The sequence below is a fragment of the Protopterus annectens genome, chromosome 11.part0, assembly GCF_019279795.1.
Source record: "Protopterus annectens isolate FY-2018-M chromosome 11.part0, PAN1.0, whole genome shotgun sequence".
Classification (NCBI taxonomy): Eukaryota; Metazoa; Chordata; order Ceratodontiformes; family Protopteridae; genus Protopterus; species Protopterus annectens.
The window spans coordinates 1112243438-1112261913 of NC_056745.1; the positions used below are offsets into that span (position 1 = coordinate 1112243438).

At 47.6% G+C, this 18476-nt stretch overlaps 1 protein-coding gene across 1 annotated transcript in view; it reads left to right on the forward strand.

Annotated features, from left to right (window-relative positions):
• Window positions 1–18476, forward strand: part of LOC122815718 (aldo-keto reductase family 1 member B1-like) — a 547809-nt gene that overhangs the window by 480100 nt on the left and 49233 nt on the right. Inside the window, exon 9 of the mRNA XM_044088466.1 lies at window positions 10564–10646. Coding sequence (XP_043944401.1) covers window positions 10564–10646 — 83 coding nt within the window. The remainder of the gene's footprint in view (window positions 1–10563; window positions 10647–18476) is intronic.

Sequence of the window (18476 nt, forward strand, 5' to 3'; positions counted from 1 at the left end):
CAGGGGCAGACCCCCCCCTCCCCCCAGCATGTAGAAGAGAAGGACATGTATGGTTATGGTAAGATTTTATACAGCTATTCTATTTACTACTAGAAAGGCTTAGATTTACCTCTCCCTCCAAGAGCCCGTTCTACTAGAGCCATGTCAACTTCGGCTACTTTTTCTGCCGGAACTTCAAGTGACGATATTTGTATGGCAGCCACTTTGTCAGCAGTGCACACCTTTGTCGCACATTACAAATTGGACATTATTTCTAGAAGCAGAGCTTCATTTGGTTTGACAGTGCTCCGGCATATCCTTCCATGAAGGTCACCCAAGTAGCCAGGGACTCTGAGCCAATATTGAGGAGGAATGAAAAGGACAGCATCAGATTCACAAGTTATGTAGTTACCATAACTTGGCATCTGTGTTGTCCATTTTCATTCTTCTCACCTTCTCCCCATCCATCCACCATTCCAAAATTCCTGAATGATTGTCTAGATAACATAGGAACCCTTAGGTTCCTGGTTTGAGCCTTTTCAGAAATTCAGTTGTATTTTGGTTTCTGTATAGTTGATGTTGAATGATTTGACTAATTATGCAGCAGACTCAATCTGAGAAGTTGGAGATGTCCTAGGGGGTTATGGGTAAAGGGAGAGCATGAAGCTTAGATCCGAAGTCTTGAGTAATGCAGCCAAGTCAGATCCCAGACCCAGTGGTGAGAGAACGAAAATGGACAACACAGACGCCAAGTTATGTAAGTACACAACTTTTAATTCCTCACCTTTGCAGTGTACTGGTGATGGTGGTAGGGGGTCCTTTTTAGTTCATTTCCTTGCCTTTTAGCTTTTCTACTGCACCCCCAGATACTTAACTAAGTGCCCTGCTCTAGTAATGGCTTTCTGCAGGACAAAAGGGTTTGACCTGTATCCTTACCTGGACAGTTGCCTTATCCATGAGGATTCTTTGCAGGGAGTAGTAAAGGAGTTGGATTTTACTCTTAACTGCTTCAGGAATCTGAGTTTATCAGTTTGAAAAAGTCCTACTTTCGTCCCATCTCTGCATCCTGGTGATGCATCTGGATGCAAGCCTCCAAAGATCTTTTCTCCCAGAGGACAATGTTGTGTCCGTAGCTGTTTACTTTCAGAATGTCCGTCTGTAAGAGACCATTTCAACAGGGGAAGTTTTTCCTGGGCTACATTGCGTCATGCATTCTTATGGTGCCCTTGGCCCAACTATACATTAATGAGGTAATGCTGTAGCTTCTTTATCAGCAATGTTGATAGTCTTGGCTTTTTGTGACAGCGATCCATATCTTCCATGCATAAGTAAAGAGATCTGATGGTGAACACAACTGTTCCAGCTCATCCTCTGGCTAACATTCCAACCAGAGCAGTCTAATCTTACTGTCAGAACAGAGCCTTCATATCTAACGTTGGTGGACCATGTGGATACACTGCAAATTCAGGACATGTGGGCCATAGCATGAGGAAGAAACCTGTCCACATAAAAGCAGTTAAACGGTAGTGGTCTTGACATTGAAAACATTCAGCCGAAATGGAAGCAAGGGGGCCTGCAGGTCGTGTCAGATAATATTACTGTATTGTGGTACATCAACAAATGGGGAGCAACTCACTGTCACCTACAATGCAGGCTTGCCAAGCAAGCTTGGGAGCTTGCACAGGATGTAAGAATGACTCTCTTGCAGCAGCAGCCTGCATCCTCTTTCTGAAAGTGCTCTCATCTGCCAAATGGGCTGACCAGCTCTCAAATTAGATGCTCACTAATGGATGCTAATCTGTTATATCATCCTAGAGCTGATCAAAGTGTGAGGTATTCCAGAAAATAGACTTATTTCAACTCTGGACAGACTACTAAAAAAAACTGCTGCAGAGCAGCAATTTGACACTTGGAAGATGGTTCCTGTCTACTGGATTGGACAGGACTCTATCTACACTTTTTTACTGCTGCACCCTCTATCCACTGGGTGCTCCTAAAAGTCAAGGAGTAAATGCCAAAAGTAATCATTCTGACTCCCTGTTTTTTCCTTCTGTACAGCTTAGCAAGGGGAAAGCACTGTCTCAGCATGTGGCCCTTCTCTCATGAAACAAAGGGTCCTTAACTGTACCCCTGTCTGAAAATTCTTAAAGCTGACAGCTTGGATGGTTTCTCACTAATCCCAACTAGGTGCGTATATTCTGAGGAAGTACTAAAGTTATAGGGGAGGTAAGCACCAGGATGTCACACCTAGTAAAGTGGAAAAGGTTGTTCTCTTGTGTTTATCCAGAGACTGAGATGCAAATAAGACAGAAGTGGCAGTGGTCCTGGACCACTTGTTTGACCTTTTGAGTGGTCTTTATTGCACATCATTAAAAGTGCATATCTCTGCTGTCTCAACCTGTCTTCCTATAGATCCTCCCTTGTATTCCAAGCCTTCCCTTAAGCAAATCCTAAAAGGGGCCATATGCCCTGGACCTCCTAGAAGAAAAAAGAGATTGCTGCACTATGGGATCTTAATTATTTATTGGAAAAGTTGACCGTAGATCACATTAAGTTTACTGCATATCTTCGTCTGCAGTTCTTATTCTGGAAGACATTGTTCTTGGTGTCTGATCTCTATCAGAAAGCTCTCTGAACTACATGCACTAAGGTGCAAGGAGCGTTTTCATACCACCAGGACAAAGCATCTACATTCTGTGCATATCAATCCCTCTTTTATGCCTGAAGAAATCACAGGATTAGCACTCAAGTCAAGCCAGTTACCTGCCAGTGCTTTTTTCCTAACCCTCAAAAAAAGTAGAAACGACCTTTCATTGGTATGCACAGGTTGCTGAGGTTCTACATGCAGAGGACCAAAGAGTTCAGAAGAAGAGATCAGCTGGCAAAGGAAAATATGGTAGGCAGGAGGCAGTTTACCTAGTAAAGCAGAAGTATCAAGGGTTCTGCAGTTTTTGTCAGAGTCGTTCCACACACACTTAGGTGGACCTTAATGGAAATATATGCTATCTGTTGTAGCTGTATACCCATCTCTGAATCCACCTCTGACTTTCAGAAGGGCAGGAGTTCTGCACCTCAAGCCCCCAAAGTAGTATGTTTAAACAGAATAGGACTTGAGTCTCATGCTAGAGAAACTAGCACTATTTCTCAAGCCAGCAGGTTCAGCGGCAATAGTTTTAGTTGTTTTTTTTCCCCTGGAAGACTGTATTTAAGTGGCAGTCACCTCAGAGAGAAGGCTCTCAGTTGCAGGCCCTCGTGCAAGGAACTCTTTGGTATTTCACTCAGAGATGGTTACCTTGTGCACCAGTCCTTCCATTATGATAACAGTCTTGTCAGAGGTGGCTCCAAACCTGGGAGTTTGTTTCCTGTTTCCATCGCAAAAACACAAAACAGGGAGAGAATACTCCGTTTCCTGAATGTACCTATTAAGTTAAGGTATTATATGGATAGAATAAAGAAAGACATATAGAAAAAAAAAAAACTGACCGTCTATTTTAGTAGCATTTTAACTATCTCAAAGAAGGCCATTCCCAAGTGGATGTCTTTTTGCATTGTTTTCATGCTACAGATTCCTTGGCATTTACCTGGAGAGTTAAGATTGCACTCATTCAGGGGCACAGCTACTGCTGTAGCCTTCTGGAGGGAGTCTCAGCTAGTGATATCCTGGAAATACCCACCTTGTCATCTGTCCACACTTTCTCCAAGCATTACAGGCTAGACTTTACATCTGTAGCTAGTGCAAGGTTTGCAGCTGCAGTCACGAAGGATATGCTGCCTTTCTCATTCAGCAAATGCTCAAAGGACCCAAAAAGAAAGCTATGGGAATACTCCATTTAATTATGACTGCAGCAGTAGATTGCATGAAGAATATAATATTGTGTCATCATGTTGTAGATGACTGGACTGCAGCACAGGCTACACACTGTTTTCTGCCTTTATTACCAGGGTGTTTGGAATTGATGGGTGGGGATGCACTTTAGTCCCCTTTTCCATTATGTTGTGCTGCTTGTCTTTCTCTCCATTCCAAATAAGCTGCTCCTTGGTCTCTGGCAGATTAATGTTGAGAGGTCTACCATTAGTGTATCAAGTGTCTCTGGGAGATTAATGTTGAGAAGGTCTACCATTAGTGTATCAAGTGTCTTTGGTAGATTAATGTTGAGAGGTCTACCATTAATGTATCAAGTGTCACTGGCAGGTCCGTCCCCCCCAGACAGACATCCAAGCATATCTTGATCTGTGTGATCCTGTGGGAAGGGCAAAAAGGAATAGAATATGACAGACCATGCACCTGCCTTTATCCCATAATGTGGAGGTGTCCAGAGGGTGAATGATGTAAGGTCGTTGTAGGGGGAAGGGGATGAGTTCTGAAACTCTATCCAAATGTGGTCCCTGCCTATAGCAGAGATCTCTGAAGTTATGACCACAGCAGTGACTGCACTCTGAGAACTGTAATTGTATTAAGTTGATGACAAGACTTTTTTTTTTTTTTTTCTTTTTTCTTTTAATGTCTTGCTCTGTGTATTTTAAATACCGCAGCTGGGCATTCTGTTGGCATCTGAGTGTCTGTGGAGAAAGTTGAAACAGCGTATTATGGTTAGATCATGCTGTTAACTCTACTTGTATGCTGTTGGGCAACTTTTTGGCTTCCTCTGTTCAGTTGCTTGTACTGTGTTTTCTTGGGGGTTGGGATTCCGGTAAAAAAAAAAAAAAACAGAAGAAAATGTTTCATAGGGACTGATGAGGATTGCACAAAGGTGTAAGTTGTAGCTACAAGAGATATTATTTTATACTTATTCTGTTTTTACTTAAAGTATCCTTTTTAGTTTTGTCCACTGCATCTATTAAACGTGCATCATATTTATTCTCATTTATTTCAAATGTCCAAGAACAGAAAGATTTTAGTTATCAGTGTAATACCCTGGTCCTACCTGTCAACCTCTTAGGGCAAGAAATCTGGACAAAGCCTAAAATAATGGGAGTACAAAGCCCCATAAATAGGGACAGATTTTAAATGTTGCTTTTATTAACTTAAAAATGTAACAGACAAATAGGATTCATGCTAGCATACATTTTCTGAAGAATGTGAAATCTGAAAGTCAAATGCATGTCATTTATTGATTTAAATCCTCAGTGATTTGCCAGAAAACCACAAGTTTTGTGAAGCACAGACCAAAACTAGGAGGCAAAAATCTGGACATTGAGAAAATCCAGACAGTTGAGCTCTATGATCCCAGTAAACAAACATAAATAAATATTTTATGTGAAAGTATATTAGATCTGAATTAGTTAACTTCATTTTATTTGCAGCCTGTGGGTATTCGGATCCGAGCCGGCAACTTATTTTCTAGCATCTGCTCCGAGCTCCTCCCCCCTACCCATAATATACCACCATCTCCTATCTTCCCTCAGATCTCGTTTGCCGTGCCATAGTGAGCATTGTGGTCTCCTTTGCTCTGAGCTTTAGGGATAAGTAAGTTAGTTATTTCTATATTGTGTGTAAGTGGCCGTTAGTTCCCCCCCCCTTTTTTAGTGTACGCTGTTCGTTGGTTATAGCTTAAAAAAAGAAAAAGCAAAAGAGAGAGAAAAAGAAAAGGACAGAGAAAGGCACAAGGAAGTCTAAGAGGGATAGGCCTCGCAAGAGGTCTCCGGATAGGGAACCCTTCCCTACTCCACTATCCAAGACTTTGAGGCCAACTTCTCCAAGGCTCCACTCACCCCGTTTCTCGCCAGAGCCGATGGAATCTTCTGATTCGAGGCCTTCCTCACCCTTCCTGCGCAGACCAGCCAGATCAGACTCGGTCACCTCTTCGCGGTCGACTCTGAGCCTATCGGACTTGAACATGGACAGGATGATGCGGAGATTCATTCAGACCCAAATACAGATGGGAGTCTTGCCAGGCCCCCCTCCATGCCTTTTTTCTGCCCCATCTCTCCTTCCCCAATCCGTGCGGCTGCTTCTGGGTTTTTGGATCAGAGACTCTTTGGAGCTGGTAGCTTGGCGCCGACATTTCCTCCAACCTCGACTCCAGCTGTTATCTTGAGTTCCTTGGATCCGAGTGACTCTTGGAGCCGTGGACAGGGAGTCGGACCCTAGGGAATGGATCCATCTTCGGCTCCGACCTTTTCGGATCCGGACCGTTCCCTTGGACCTCAGGCTACCCTTGCCTTGGCTCCGATCCCTGCTTCAGACCCGGGGAGAGCTACTTCCTTGCTGGGTGCCAAGGAGGTACACTCTCCCTCGGCGATCGAAGTGGTGGAGAGGGTTCTCTCCCAGGGATTGAGAACTCAGCCCATCCCCTCGGATTCCACCCAGACTCCACTGGATTTGCTGACGACTCCCTTCATCCTGTCTCAGGGACAGCCCGTGCCACAGGAGCCCCAGGTTATTCCCCTTGAGGAACCCCCTGCGGGAGTCCTCTTCAGAGAGTCTCATTGAAGAGGGCCCCCATAAGTGCAAGTGCAAACGGAGGCACTTGAACTCCCCTGAGTCCCTCGCTACGGACATGGATTTAGATGGAGAAGGTTCCCCCAGGTCACCTCCCGAAGATGTCTCCTTCGGAGACATCATGGAGATCCTCCGCCGGAGGGGAGGTTGGTCAGCTCCAAAACCTTCTACGGATGACTCCGTATTCCTGGAGGCCTTTGGCATGGGCCCATCTACTTCCTGGGTGTCCCTGCCAGCGGACCCCTTGGTGTGGACCTTATCACACGGGCATGGAAGGAGCCTGACACCGTAGAGCCCATCCCCAAACAAGAATCTTTCTCCTCCCACCGACAGACAATCTTGGTCTAAAAGAGCCCCCGTTGATGCTATGGTGGTCGCAGCAGCCACCAAGAAGGAACTGGAGCAAGAGTGTTCCTCAGTCCACCCTCCGGACAAGGAGTCCAGGTTGGTGGATAGGTTTGGGAAGCACGTTTATTCGTCAGCGACCTTTTCCATCCGTGCACTGAACTATTTGGCACGTGATACGGCAGCAGCGAGACCTTGTCTTGGAATTCGCTGAGTCTCACCCAGAGTCTTTATCGCAGCAGGACAGACAACTGTTTTCTGCGAAAATGTTGACTCTGAAGTCTGTATCAAACACATCCATGCGTCTCCTTTCCCATGCCACGGAAGGAGCAGCTAGGGCAGCTGAGACGGGGGTAGTCATGAGTCATCAAGCCTGGCTCAGGTTGTCAGTTTGCAGACCCTTTCAAGGTGTCATTTACTAATGCTCCCTATGATGGTTCCTCCCTTTTCGGGAAGACAGTACATGACACTCTTGTCCAGAGCAGAAAAGACAGGAAGACTTTGTCTACTGTCGGGATCCACTTCTCTAACCCTCAGAGGTCCTATTCTAGGAGGCAAAGATGGCAAAAGATGTGGTTCCAGAAATCTCAGTTTTCCCGAAAGTTTCAGGACCACTCTTTCCCCAGAGGCAGAAAAAGACAGGGGACCTGTCAGTCTTGAACATGGTCACCCTACAAGTCCATTCTACCTCATCTCCGAGAGTGCAACTGGATGTGCTCGTTAGACCTCCAGGATGCTTACTACCATGTCAAGGTCCACGGAAGCTCCAGGGGGGTTTCTTCGCTTACAGCTGGGGAGCCAGTCGCTTCCAGTTCAGAGCTCTACCCTTTGTTCTCACCACAGCCCCCAGGGTGTTCACCAAGGCAATGGTAGTAGTAACAGCTCACCTGAGGCTTCAGGGAATTCAGGTATTTCCTTACCTGGATGACTGGCTCTTTGCTGCATCCACCAAGCGTCTTCTGTGTCTGGCCCGAGACTACTTTCTTCTCTTGGCAGATCGGCTGGGGATTACAGTCAGTGTTCACAAATCCCTTTTGCAACCAGTACAAGATCTTGACTTTATCTGGGCATGGCTAGACACTTTGCAGCTAAAAGTTTTCTTAACACCAGACAGGATCTTACACCTCAGGTACCACATCGCTCTAATCATGAACCTCAAATTTCTAAAGGCGAGAGATGTTCTCCGGCTCCTGGGCTCCATGGTTGCCTTGATCTCTATTCTCCCTTGTGCACACCTTCATATGCGGGTCCTGCTCAATGGTCTTGGCTAGACCTGCCCATGGATTTTCCTATAAGGATCAGTCATACCTGCAGGATGTCTCTCCTTTGGTGGCTCCATTCACTGGACGTTGCAGCGGGACGCCTTTTCGTGTTATCTCCAGCCCAAGCCACAGTGACCACGGATGCCTCCCAACTCTGTTGGGGGGGACACTGTTCGGGAAGGACAGTCCAAGGCACGTGGTCCCAGATAGAGACCAAGTTACACATAAATGTTCTAGAGATGAGGGCAGTGTATTTAGCGTTGAAAGCCTTCCACAGTGTTCTTCCTCTGGATATAATTGCAATTCAATCAGACAACAGGTTGTCTGGTTTATCAACAAGCAGGGGGGAACCAGATCTTATCCTCTGTGTTACGAAGCCGTGAGAGTGGGAGATTTCCACTGGTCGAATTCTGATTGCAACGCACATCCCGGGACGCTCCAACATTTTAATGGACAGATTGAGTCAGGCTATTCTGATGCCATACGAGTGGTCTCTGAAACGGTCAGTAGCGGAGGAGATATTCCTTGCATGGGGACAGCCTTGCTGCGATCTCTTCACATCTCCTTCCAACGCGAAGTGCAGCGAGTTCTTCGCTCTGATTCCCTCACCAGGGGATGCCCCCAGAGACGCTCATGTTTGCCCCCCCCCCCCCCCCCCGGGCTACTGTATGCTTACCCACCATTGCCACTCATTCCAAAGTTTCTTCAGAAAGCTTGCTGACTGAGGTGCAAAGTGATCCTCATTGCCCCATTCTGGCCTCGTCAAGTTTGGTTCCCCTTCCTTTGGTCTCATCTTCTAGCGCCTCCATGGATTCTGGATCCCTGCCCGGATCTAATCTCTCATCCTTTGGGTGCCTACCCTTCCAATCTGGACAGTCTCAAGCTGACAGCTTGGTTGGCTTGGCTCCAGTTCCCTTGATTGCCAGGACTCCCGGTCTTTCATCCCCTGTAAAATCTGTACTAGTGGCTTCTCTTAAAGATTCCACTAGGAAGGTCTATTGCAGTAAATGGAGACGTTGCTCTATCTGGGCCTTTCAGAGAAACCTGGATCCTTTTACAGCCCCTGTCGCAGCGGTGTTGGATTTCTTAACTATTATTTTTCAGCAAGGTGCTAGTTCCTCCACGGTGAAAGTACAGCTGGCAGCTATTTATAATTTTCATGCAGGTGAAAATAAGATTGCACTGGCCTCTTCCAGGCTATGTAAAGCCTTTCTAAAAGGCACCTTTCTTCTGTGTCCTCCCATCAAAGATTCATTTCTTCCTTGGGACCTCACTTTGGTTCTCCAGTCATCAGTAACTCCTCCTTTTGAACCTGCTGCATCAGTGGATTTAAAGTTTTTGTCTTGGAAGACAGCCTTCCTAGTGGCTATTACGTCGGCTAGGAGGGTCTCTGAGCTGCAGGATTTGTCTGCCGTGCCTCCTTATTTGGTCTTCCATAAGGACAGGGTCTCTCTCCATACAAATCCTTTATTTTTATCCAAAGTGGCATCTCAATCAAACATAAACCAAACAATTGATCTACCTGTTTTCTTTCCAAATTTTCAGAACAAAGGGGAATATAAACTTCATTTGTTAGATGTTCATAGACAACTTTGTTTCTACCTTCATAGAACACAATCCTTCCGTAAGTCCGATCAATTATTTGTCTCATTTTCTAAACCTCGTTTGTGAAAGGCCATTTCCAAGTTCTCTTTAACCAGATGGATCACACTTTGCATTCTACACATTTACAAAACCAAGGATTTATCTCCTCCTGGTCTGATTAAAGCTCACTCTACCAGGTCCATGGCGACTTCCGCTGATTTTGGTCTAAGGTTCCTTTGGATGACATTTGTGCAGCAGCAACTTGGGCACATTCTCATACTTTCATCTCTCATTACAATTTAGATCTGATTTCCAGAGGGAGAGCATCCTTTGGCTCTGTGGTGCTCAGGAATATCCTTCCATGAGGGCCTCCCAGGATTTGTTAAGTAGCTGGGGACTCTGTCCCACAGGTTGCAGATAAAATGAAGTTAACTACTTCAGATAAAGAAGTTATGTACTCACCATAACATTCCATCTGAGTAGTTATACTTCATTTTTCTGCAACCTTCCCACCCTCCATCCCCCTGACCTTTTCATGTGAATAAACATGTTAGATTTATTTAGTTGAGTTGCTAATGTGTATAGTTGCAGCAAACGAGATCTGAGGGAAGATAAGAGATGGTGGTATATTATGGGTAGGGGGGAGGAGCTCGGAGCAGATGCTAGAAAATAAGTTGCCTCGGATAAGTTTTCGGCACAGGTTGCAGAAAAATTAAATATAACTACTCAGATGGAACGTTATGGTGAGTACGTAACTTATTTTTTCTCCGTGTTTACTGCCCCCGTAGGTTACTAACATAAGAACTACATTTTGATATCTGTAACACTCTGAGCTCAGCATTTGTACATCTTTGTATGTGTAAGCTTTAAACCTTTATCTCACTTGTTAGTACTCCTTTAAGTTATGCTAACTGAAAATAAGATGTTGTATTGCATCTCCTGTGATTGTAGGTGTTTGATTTTGAACTAACTAAGGAAGAAACTGATACTATTTTGAGCCTTAACATGAACTGGCGAGCCTGTCCAAATCAATGGTAAGTGTTGCTTTGGTTTGTGTGATAGTGAAATTGTGCTGTTTCTTTAAAGGGAAATATCTCTGTGTTCTTTAGTACCTGTTCACATGCTGTACTGGTGATGTCTTAAGTGGCTTACTGCCAAAAGTCACCCTCCACACACACACACACACACACACACACACACACACACACACACACACACATAGTTATGCTTTAAACTTGCATGATTTTTCCATCTCCCTTGTTCTAATGAACACCTCTGAGCTATGGAATGTCACACCACTATTCTCAGTCTCTACACATTCTAACTTTCCAAAGCATTTTTGAAAATGTAATGTTAAAAACCATAAATCAAACAAATATAAATATAGTGTGAACATTAAATGCTGTTGCAATATAGCAATATTACTATAGTAATAGTTTTCTTTGCAATCATAATAATGAACACATTCAGTCTTACATCATTACCATAATATAATGTACACAAGAGCTGTGTTTTCTTCTCTGAAGTTTCAGAAACTTCTTTTTATTTATTGGAAATTGTGCATCCTAGACCTACAGCATCCTGACAGCAAGACATTCCTTTTTGTCTGCTAGCTTACTGAGTTATTTATGGAAATATAAAATATTATTCTTAGATGATTGTCACTGTTGGTGCCACCCCTACCTTGTGCAAAAAATTAAAAAAAAAATTGGAAAAGGAGTTGTGGATGGATTCTTATTTGTATCATTAGCAACATGAAGTAACACTGAATCTCTTAAGCTGCACATCTTACACTTCAAGTATCAGTGACAGTAAATGTCATGCAATAGTGTGCAAGTCATTTAAGATCATAGGAGATTAGTAGGCTACAGGCCCCAGGGCCCTTACAAGCCAAGCCAAGTTCTACCCATGTTCCCAAGGGTGTCTGGTTCAAGCAGACACCAAAATCAGCACCTTTTGCCCCTGTCCAAGAGGGACACGGGTGTAACCCCTGGGGTGAATTTCCAGATCTGGAGTAGGGACTTCATTTGTCAGCAACCTTTGGGTCTTGGATCCGAGCCGGCAACTTATTATACAGCTATGGATCCGAGCTCCTAGCTCCTCCCCTCACCCATAATCCCCATGCCAACCCCAAATGACCCCAGATCTAGTTTGCCGCTCTTAGGTGTGACAGCTGGATATCGAGCTCCTGGCCTTTTTCAGTTAAGTGACTCTGTTTCTGGTCAAATTAGTGTCATTTTTCATTGTTTAAACAGTGTGTGTGTGTTAGGTTTCCCTTTTTTTTGTTAATTCTTAAATTTTTAGAGTTAACCGTCCCCTCGCTGGTCGTTAGTGTGTGTGTGTTGCTTGCGTTTGGGGCCTGGTGTGCTTGTGTAGTTTTATTTAGTTTGGGTTATCATGTCAGAGGCCCCTAAACCAATCTTCTCCAAGTGCACCGAGTGTGGCCATAAGCTCTCTCCGGCAGATGGCCACACTCAGTGTGTTCGGTGCCTTGGGGTTGAACACCTGTCCTCGGGATGTACCATTTGTGCAGCGTTCAACCCCAGGGCACTGAAGGAGTGGAGGTCAAAGCTGGTCCTGGCGGGACTTCTGTCCCCGGATTCGGCTTTGGCCTCCGCTACTCCCGTGGCACCTCCTCAGCCTGTGGTGGTGGCTACTCCTGCCCCCCTTCCCCCGGCCAGGATTCAAACTCCCACTAAGGTGCCGGAGGACAGGGAGGCCAGGAGGGAGAAGCACCACAAGCGGTGGGCCGAGGCCTCCGCTTCAGCCCCTCCAGCTAAGCGGGCTTCTCCCTCCACGGCTTCCAGGTCTCCTCCTCCTCACCTCCGATCACCTTGCTTCTCCCCGGGACCCGAGGAGGAGGAGACCCGATCTCTGAGGTCATCGAGGTGGCATTCCAGGCCTGCCTCGGTGGCATCGTCGAGATCCACCTACAGCCTGTCTGATGCAGACTTGGACCGGATGATGAGAAGGTTCATCCAGGCCCAGCTGCAGATTGGAGTGCTCTTGCCCCCCCCCCCCCTTTCGGGAGGGAGCTCGACACCCTTTTTTGCTCCGCTAGCTCCTTCTCCGACCCGCTTCCCGGGTTCGGAGCGCTTGGAGCCGGGCAGCGTTGTAGCCTGCGGGGGGTCGGCGCTGTCAGTCCTGGGTACTTCGGATCCGACCCTGCCCTCGAGTCTGTCGGATCCGACACCTCGAAGCCATGGGCCGAGCTTCGGATCCGAGGGATTCAGTGTGCCTTCGGCTCCATCCAGGTCGGAGCACACTGGTCCCTCTGATCCGACTGTCTCGGCGCCGGTTCCGATCCCTTCATTGGATCCGAGTGGGAGTCTGCTTTCGGAACCCGGGGAGAGTGGCTCCCCCTCGGCCTTCGATGTAGTGGAGAGGGGGCTCTGTTGAGAGCATCCGGACCCCCGGCCCTTGTCTCGGCTCCACCCTGCACTCCCTCTCTGCTGGGTCAGGCTTCCATCACCCGGCCACAGGGACAGCCTGCTTCGATGTCCCAGGTTGTTCCATTGGGACAGGATATTGCTGGTGAGACCTACTCGGACAGCCCCCCCCCCCCCCGAGGAAGTGCCTAACAAGCATAAGTGTAAGAGGAGGCATGTAACTCCCCCGAGTCCTTAACAGAGGACACGGACTTGGATGAAGGGGAAGGCTCCCCAAGGTCACCCCCTGAGGATGTCTCCTTTGGAGACATCATGGAAATGCTCAGGATCGGGGGGGGGGGGGTCTGCCCCCAAGGCTTCCTCCAATGAGTCCATGTTTCTGGAGGCATTCGAAGCAGGCCCGTCTACCTCTTGGTTGTCCCCTCCGGCCGACCCCCTGGTGGACCTTATTACCACCAGGGCGTGGAAGGAACCGGACACTGTGGAGCCAGTCCCTAAACGCCCGGATAGTATTTTGAGCCCCCCGGCAGACTGGTCCCACTGGAGCAAGGGTCCCACTGTAGATACTATGTTGATGGCGGCAGCCACTAAGAGGGAACTAGCTCAGGAGAGCCCCTCGGTCCATCCACCGAGCAAGGAGTTCCGCTCGATGGATTGCCTTGGGAAGCGGGTATTTAGTTCAGCAAACTTCTCAGTAAGGTCCCTAAACTACATGGCACATGTCATCAGGATGCAGCGAGATCTTATTAAAGAATACGCTGCTTCCCCCCTAGAGTCTATGTCGGCGGAGGACAAGCAGTTGTACTCCTCTCGTATGGCCACTCTAAGATCTATTTCCGATACCTCTATGCGGCTGTTGTCCCATGCCACTGAGGGAGCCGCTAGAGCCAGTGGAGCGGGCCTAGTTATGAGACACCAGGCCTGGCTCCGACATTGTGACTTTGCGGAGCCCTTTAAGGCGTCCTTTGCGAATGCCCCCTTCGATGGTTCTGCCTTGTTTGGCAAGACCGTTCACGAGACACTTGTCCAGAGCGAGAAGGACGGGAAGACGTTGCCTGCCATCGGAGTCTGCTTCTCTGCTCCCCAGAGGTCCTTCTCCAAGAACCAAAAGGGACAGAAGAAGATGTGGTTCCGGAAATCGCAACATTCCCAACCTGCTCCGGACAACCAGTCCTTCCGTGGCAGAGGAGGACAGGGAGGACACCACCCTAGAGGCAGAGGGGCCCCGAGAAACTTTGGGTCCAGAGAATCTTTCTCTGATCGGTCCACGCAACAGCCCTGAAGGGTTGCCCGACTGCGCCACTCTGGAGGCAGTTTGGGGGCGGGGGCGCTTCTCGAGGCATCTGGCGGCATGGGAGTCCATCACGTTAGACCGCTGGGTGCTTCGGATCATATCCAGAGGTTACAAAATCCTAATGCAACATGTCCCCAGACTCGGGAACCTCCCCGATGTACCACCTGGTCAGAGGGAGGCTGCAGTCGCAGAAATCCAGCAGCTGCTAGATAACAGCCATCCAACCCGTCCCCCCAGACCAGCTCGGATTAGGGTTTTACTCCAGGTTCTTTCTGGTGCCAAAAAAGATGGGGGACTTGAGACCAATTCTAGACCTTTCCCTCTTGAACCTGTCGGTAACCAAGAAAAAATTCCAAATGGTCACTCTTCAATCCATTCTCCCCCTCTTGCGGGAGAACGACTGGATGTGCTCAATAGACCTCGAGGATGCGTACTACCACATTTTAATGGACAGACGATCCAGGAGGTTTCTCCACTTCCGGCTGGGAGCCAGCCACTATCAGTTCAGGGTCCTTCCCTTTGGCCTCACCACAGCCCCCAGGGTGTTCAACAAAGGTTTAGCAGTGATAGCGGCCCACCTGAGACTCCAGGGAATGCAGGTCTTCCCGTACCTGGACGACTGGCTCCTGACCGCCCCAACAAGGCATCTACTCTGTTCAGCCAGAGACTTTTTTCTTTTCCTAGCCCCCCAGTTAGGCATCACGATCAATACGTACAAATCCTCCCTTGCTCCGACACAAGTGATAGAGTTCATAGGGGCCAGATTGGATACGAGAAGTCTGCGAGCCTACCTCACTTCAGAACGACTACAGAATCTGAGACTTCATGTGCGGGCCATCCTCCAATCAGAAGCTCCACCAGCGGAATTGGTCCTGAGGGCGCTGGGCTCCATGGCAGCAGCCAATAACACTTCTTCCATGCGCTCGTCTAAATATGAGGGTACTACAGTGGACCCTCCAAGTACAATGGTCCTTTCAGCTTCTTCCTCTCAATCAACCTATCTCTATCAGCAAGGCTTGCAGGAGGGCCCTGTTATGGTGGCTCCAGTCCCCAGACCTCCATACAGGCTGACCCTTCTGCGCTCCACCTCCTCTGGTCACGGTGACCACGGACTCTTCTTGCCTCGGGGGGGGCATTGCTCAGGCAGAACAGTCCAAGGCACGTGGAACGACACAGAGACCTCCCTGCATATAAATGTTCTGGAGATGAGGGTGGTGCTGTTAGCGTTGCAAGCACTTCAGAACCTTCTCCCCGTAGGAACTATTGCGATACAGATGGACAACATGTCAGTTGTCTGGTACATCAACAAACAGGGGGGAACCAGGTCTTGCCCTCTCTGCTGAGAGGCCATGAGGTTATGGGAATGGGCGATCTCCACCAACCGCTTTCTGATCGCAACGCACATTCCGGGACGGGCCAACATTCTGGCGGACAAACTCAGCCACACCATTCTTTCCCCTGTGGTCTCTCAACTCCCGAGTAGCGAAGCGGATATTTGCAAAATGGGGGCAACCCTTCTGTGATCTCTTTGCCTCTCCCTCAAATACGAAATGTGACAGCTTCTTCGCTCTGATTCCCCCACCAGGGGAAGCCCCGAGAGACGCTCTAGTGCATGCTTGGCCACCCGGTCTACTTTATGCCTATCCTCCTCTACCCCTGATGCTAAAGCTCTTACAGAAAGCCTCTCGGTTGGGGAGCAGAATAATCCTCATTGCCCCATTCTGGCCTCTGCAAACTTGGTTTCCTTACCTGTGGTCTCACTTGGTGAATCCTCCCTGGATTCTGGATCCCAGCCCGGATCTAATATCCCATCCATCAGGCTTACCGACCCCGAATCTGGACAACCTGAAGCTGACAGCTTGGCTGCTCCAGTTCCACTCTTAATCAGGACTCCCGGCATCTCTTCACCAGTCAACGCCATCTTGGTGGCAGCGCATAAACCTTCCACCAGGAAAGTTTACCGTAGTAAATGGAGGCGCTTTTCCGTCTGGGTGGAACATCATAATTTGGACCCCTTCACTGCTCCGTTAACGTCTGTGTTGGACTTCCTCACCGGACTTTTTCAGCAAGGGGCTAGCTGTTCGACAGTCAAGGTACAATTGGCAGCCATCTCCCATTACCATGTGGGACATGAGACAGGTGCTTTGATGTCAGCTAAACTATGTAAAACCTTCCTCAAGGGTACTTTTCTGCTCAGGCCCCCCTAAGCCGTTCCCCCTTGGGATCTATCACTAGTTCTTCAAGCCTTGACTGCTTCTCCCTTTGAACCAGCTGCCTCGGCCGAACTTAAGTATCTGTCTTGGAAAACAGCATTCCTGGTAGCCATCACTTCAGCAAAAAGAGTTTCGAAACTTCAAGCTCTTTCCGTAAAACCCCCTTACTTGGTTTTTCATCAGGATAGAGTGTACCTCAGGACCAATCCCTCCTTCCTACCCAAGGTGGCCTCAGAAACTAATATCAATCAGTCCATCAACCTACCAGTTTTCTTTCCTAATTATCAAAATAAAGGAGAGTACAAGCTGCATTCTTTATATGTGCACAGGCAGCTGCATTTCTATATTCATAGGACTGCTGGTCATAGACAATCCAACCAGCTGTTCATTTCCTTTGCCAAATTCAGTTTGGGTAAAGCCGTTTCGAAGGTCACCTTATCACGCTGGATTTCCCAATGTATTCTTCTAGCTTATGAAGCTTCTGGGAGGCCCGCACCTCAGGGAGTCCGTGCACATTCCACTCGCTCCATATCTACTTCTGCTGCCTTTAGATCTAGAGTTCTGTTGGATGATATTTGCTCGGCAGCCACTTGGGCCTCATCTCATACCTTTATCAACCACTACAAACTGGACGTCATTTCCAGAGGGAGAGCATCCTTTGGCTCTGCAGTGCTCCGGAACATCCTTCCATGATGGCCGCCCAAGATTCAGGTAGCTGGGGACTCTGTCCCAAAGGTTGCTGACAAATGAAGTCCCTACTCCAGATTAAGAAGTTATGTACTCACCATAACGTTCCATCTTGAGTAGGTGGCTTCATTTGTCTGCAACCATCCCCCTGGCCTTCAGAAGAGTTAGTTTTGTTTGTATTATCCTGCTTTTTCCTGTTGGGGTACCTTTCCAGGTATATGTAGGAGGGCAAACTTGATCTGAGGTCATTTGGGGTTGGCAGGGGATTATGGGTGAGGGGAGGAGCTAGGAGCTCGGATCCATAGCTGTATAATAAGTTGCCGGCTCGGATCCGATATCGGATCCAAGACCCAAAGGTTGCAGACAAATGAAGCCACCTACTCAGATGGAACGTTATGGTGAGTGCATAACTTCTTATTACCCATCCAATCGTCCAAATTACACTTAAATAAGGCCAGAGAGGGGCTTTGTTTAACATGGGTTCCTATTACATGGTCGAAGTTTTGAAACTTCGAACACGACAGTATCAAACGTGTCTGTTCGAAGTTTCAAAACTTCGAACACGGGGGGGGGATAAAAGATGCAACAGTAAACTAACTTGTTGCAAGCATGGGGGGCAAGCCCTCTTGCACCCCCCCCCCCCCCGCTCTTTAAATATACCAACTCCAAGATCACACTTCAGTGCAGTAAAGGGAAATATTCCCTTTCCACACTATAGTGCGGTCTCAGAGTTGGTATATTTAAAGAGCGGGGGGGTGCAGGTGGGGCTTGCCCCCCTGCTTGCAACAGTTAGTTTACTATTGCATCTTTTTTTTTCTGTGTTTGAACTTCAGCAAGTTCAACTATATGGTTTCGATCATATAGGGTTCGAACTTGTTGAAGTTCGATAACGTAATAGGAACCCGTTTAACGTGAGTAGGAAGCTTGTTCCAAAGGTGGGGCAACCTCTAAGACAAATCTCTCTCTCCAGCAGGTTCTGTTGATATCACATACCAGGTTAAGGTCCTTTGAGCAAGTGACCCGTGTGCCATTTAACTTGTGAATTTGAAGCATTTCCATTAAAGCTGGGTCAGAGATTACCCTGTTGGTTTTGGAAATACTGATGTCAGCAGTGAGTTGCTTCTTTGGTGCCATCTTCAAGCATTTATTCTTTTCTTCACTTCAGCCTGTCCCTCTCACAGGCACACTAACCAAACTTGGTTTGCTAGCAAAATAGTCAGTGCTGCGCCACTGTAAGTAAGAGACCTAGCTGAAAGAAGATGTTTGTATTGTACGTTCAAC